The 4,276-nt window shown below is 39.1% G+C and overlaps 1 protein-coding gene across 1 annotated transcript; it reads left to right on the top strand.

Annotated features, from left to right (window-relative positions):
- Window positions 1-272: 272 nt before the first annotated feature.
- LOC103657331 (vomeronasal type-1 receptor 4-like) lies at window positions 273-2,881 on the top strand. The gene is made up of 2 exons (XM_040634405.1): window positions 273-1,349; window positions 2,771-2,881. Exons 1-2 carry the CDS (start codon window positions 636-638, stop codon window positions 2,879-2,881), a joined length of 825 nt encoding a protein of 274 aa, XP_040490339.1. The 5' UTR covers window positions 273-635.
- Window positions 2,882-4,276: the final 1,395 nt, after the last annotated feature.

Below are 4,276 nucleotides of genomic sequence, written 5' to 3'. Positions count from 1 at the left end.
ATTACTGTCTCTAAAGCTTTATTCAAGTTCATATGTGGCTATAGAAACAGTCTTCATAAATAAGTGGAAACTTGTCCTTAGCAAAAATGTAAAATAAAATGCCACCCATCCAACCTGAAACGACAAGGTGCAAACATAAAACTAACTTGAGATCTGGTTTTGTTTATTGAAACAGCTGACTGTGTGCTTTTTTTGGTATATTATGGATTTTTGTATATTATATTATCAATGCACTAACTTTGTTATCAGCCTAGCCAGGTTCCGCTCCCCACTCTGACCCTAATTAGCGAATGAATTCAGACAAAGCACTTTGCCTCTCTCTGCGTGTGTTGTCCTCATCTTTATGAGGAATGCATTAGTTTGTACCTCATGAATTTGTGAGAAATAAGAAGTGACTGCACGGGGGCCATTATACCAGTGATTCACACATCACAAGTATTTAGTAATGCTTGTGTGTGTAACTCTTGGAAGGCCCTAAATGACAGAAGAGCTTTAAGTATTATTTCAAAGTAGGAAGTGTTGCTAAGTGGAGAATATCGAGTATCAGTTGCACGATTCATGTGGCCCACACCTGATATTCCCATGCAGGATCCTCTAGCCCAGAAGACAAATATCAGTCAGTGAGAACTGACAGGATGGCCACCTGGGATCTGGCACTAGGAGTGATCTTCTTAATACAGACTGTGGTTGGAATCCTGGGGAACTTCTGTCTTCTTTACCATTATTTCTTCCTTTATTTCACTGCATGTAGGCCAAGGTCCACAGATTTGATTGTCAAAAACCTGATTGTAGCCAACATTTTGGTCCTGATCTCTCTTGGAATACCTTATACAATGGCATCTTTTGGGTGGTATAACAGCTTCAATGATTTTGGATGCAAGTTTTTTCCCTATGTTCGTGGGGTGGGCAGGGGAGTGTCCATTGGCACGACCTGTCTCCTGGGTGTCTTCCAGGCCATCACCATCAGCCCCAGGAACTCCAGGTGGGCAGCGCTGAAAGGGAAAGCTCTCAAGTGCATTGTCCCTTCAGTTGTCCTGTGCTGGGTCTTGCAGATACTGGTGAAACTCGTGTATCCCTTGTTTCTGACTAGCGCTTTGAACAACAAAAACATGACAACTAGAAAAAGTTTCAGATACTGTTCTGCGGTTCGTCATGACAAAACCAGAGACTCATTGTATGCAGTACTGTTAACATTCCCTGATGTGTTATGTTTGGTTCTCATGATCTGGGCCAGTGGCTCCATGGTTTTCGTTCTGTACAGGCACAAGCAGAGGGTCCAACACATTCTTAGGACCAACATCTCCACATCATCACCTGAGTCCAAAGCCACCAAAACCATCCTTCTCCTGGTGAGCACTTTTGTCTACTTTAACACCCTCTCCTCTACCTTTCATATTGTTTTGTCTGTTTTTGATAATTTCAACTGGTACTTCTTCAGCATTAATTTAGTAATCACTCTGTGTTTCCCAACTGTCAGCCCCTTTCTGCTCCTGAGCCGCAACCGCAGTGTATTGCTGCCGAGCTTTCTCTGGTTAAAGAATATAAAATCCCCTTGTCTTATGAGAAATACGTAAATTGAATGTATTTTCATAATGTTCATTTGCTAATTCACGCATCTCCCTCAGCGTCCCCAGTACAATTATGAGAGGTTTATCCCACAGTGGTTCACAGATCACGTTGAACATCTTCTTCAAAGTTAACAATAAAAAAAGTTAACCAATTATAGTAGTAAATACTTATGTTGTATTTATATATAGTTGTAAATAGTAGTAAATACTTATGTTGTATTTATATATAGTTGTAAATACTTATGTGATTGAAGTTTTGCTAATGATCAGTGGAGGAGTGCAGGAATTATGCAATTATAAACACCAAGTCCTGAAACAGTCTGGATATTTGGAGAAGTCTTTGAGCGTGTCACGTAAATTTGTCATAGTAAATTTCCCAGAAGTGAAGTAGGCGTAGAATTACAGGAAAAGGAGTATGAAAATGGATAAGAATGTGGCAGGACGTCAGTGAAACTGAATAGTGCTAGAGGGAAAATCTGGTCAGTGAGTAAAGCTTTGGGGAGCTAGTTACAATTTTGTACATTTCATTCTAGAGAGGCTGTAGTCACTCATGTGAAGTATGATGTTATGGGAGCTTGGGAGATGAGCATGTGTAAACATTTTCAGGTAAAGATGGACAGTTTGGACTGGAGTGGCTAGATATATAGTGGAGAGCATAGAATTACATTTTAGCTGATTCTTTTTTTTTTAAGATTTTATTTATTTATTTGACAGAGATAGAGACAGCCAGCGAGAGAGGGAACACAAGCAGGGGGAGTGGGAGAGGAAGAAGCAGGCTCATAGCGGAGGAGCCTGATGTGGGGCTCGATCCCAGAATGCTGGGATCACGCCCTGAGCCGAAAGCAGACGCTCAACGACTGAGCCACCCAGGCACCCCTGAATTACCTAATTCTTTTTTTTTTTTTAAGATTTTATTTATTTATTTGAAAGAGATAGAGACAGCCAGCGAGAGAGGGAACACAAGCAGGGGCGGGAGAGGAAGAAGCTTGGCTCGCAAGCGGAGGGCCTGATGTGGGGCTCGATCCCAGAGCGCGGGATCACGCCCCTGGGCCGAGGCAGACGCTTAACTCGCTGTGCCACCCAGAAACGCCCCATTTTTAGCTGATTCTTAAAGGACATCAGATGATTGTGATAATTTTAAAAGCCATGAATTCCATGGAACTGGCATCTGTAGAAGGCAGATCTTTCTCTCCTTTGTGAAGGTGATTTGGACCTGTTGGCAAGAAGGAGGTTTGGAGGTGACCGGTCATGTCTCTGAAGTGATGAGATTAGTTTATGATGGAGACTTCCCTGAACTGGGAGCCCTGAAGTGAGAGCCATTTGAAAGAAGAGACTTGAATCCATTCTGTTCACATGGAGTTGAAGTGTGGCTCCTTGGTTTTCAATTTCCCTCAATTTTAGGAGCGATTTTTATATAGCTTTCTCTGTATTCACATTTAGAAGTTTAGGTAAAGTATTGAGCATTTAATAATTTGAAAAAAGTAATTTAACCCAATGGATACGGTATAGATAGATAAATAGATAGATAGACAGTATATAGAGACCTTGTACCAGAAATGGAATCCATATTTGTAGCTCACATGAGGCACACATAAATATTTACCATATTTTGGGTAGATCACAAAGCACGAAGAAGAATTTATAAATATACACCTACGGACAATTGTTGTGTGTAGGGATCACTACCTGTATCTATATCTGTGTTTGATCTGTGTGTATATAAGCATGTAGTGTAGACTTAATTATGTTTGTTCTCTATGCATTAATCTATTGGAAAGTTGTATATTAAGCACAATTTTAAATAGTACTAATTGCAGTAATGACAAACTCAAAATGGCATGTTATGTGATGTGCGTATTGCCGTGCTGGTTGTTTGATTGTTAAAATTCCATCAAATGTATTTTTAATTTTTCTACTTTAATTCTGTTACTTTGCATATCTCTTGTGAAACCTCCAATGAACAATAGTAAAAAATGCTTGATTTTGAAAGGAACATCATTAATCTATTTAAATTTAATAGTTGTAATAGTTGTAATAGTTGAGTAAAGGTAAAAAAAAAACCTAAAAATAGTTGAGTAATAGTAATAGTTGAGACATTTGGCGAGTATCAATGGAGTTTATTTTCTTATTCAATGTGTTAACTTCTTTTCTCTGAGTTTAAAATATAATTCTAATTTAGAATTCTACATTATAACTGAACTTTTTTTCTTTGATGTTGTATACTTTATTTATTTTTATTATTTCTTAGTTTTACCTAGAAATTTTAGCATACATTGAAAAGCTAATCACACTGTCATTTTATTTAATATTATTAACCCTCTCCCCTTTACAGTATATGGACAACTCTCATCTATTTACCATATCCCATCTTTTTTTGAGTGCTGATCGGATTTGAAAAATTTAAAAGACACACGCTCCGTCATAGTGCATTTGCTCCTCGAAGGTTCACAAAGTGACCGCATTTCTGTACTCGATACCTGGATCAATAAATGGAATATTGTCAGACCCCCAACAGATACCCCTGTGCTCCTTACCAGTCACTACACCTCGGGTCATCCCTGCTCTGACATCTAACAGCATGGGTCACTTTAGCCTGCCTTGCGTCTTCAGTAACAGGCGATAACTCTCTTGTGTTTGGCTTTGTCATTCCTTCTTTGTTTGTGAATTTATTGCTGCATGCTGTTCTTGAGCATTCATTAGCACTGCCA

The sequence above is a fragment of the Ursus maritimus genome, unplaced genomic scaffold (assembly GCF_017311325.1).
Source record: "Ursus maritimus isolate PB19 unplaced genomic scaffold, ASM1731132v1 scaffold_19, whole genome shotgun sequence".
NCBI lineage: Eukaryota > Metazoa > Chordata > Mammalia > Carnivora > Ursidae > Ursus > Ursus maritimus.
Note: the sequence above shows the minus strand (reverse complement) of the source record. Positions and strands in the feature narration are given on the sequence as shown.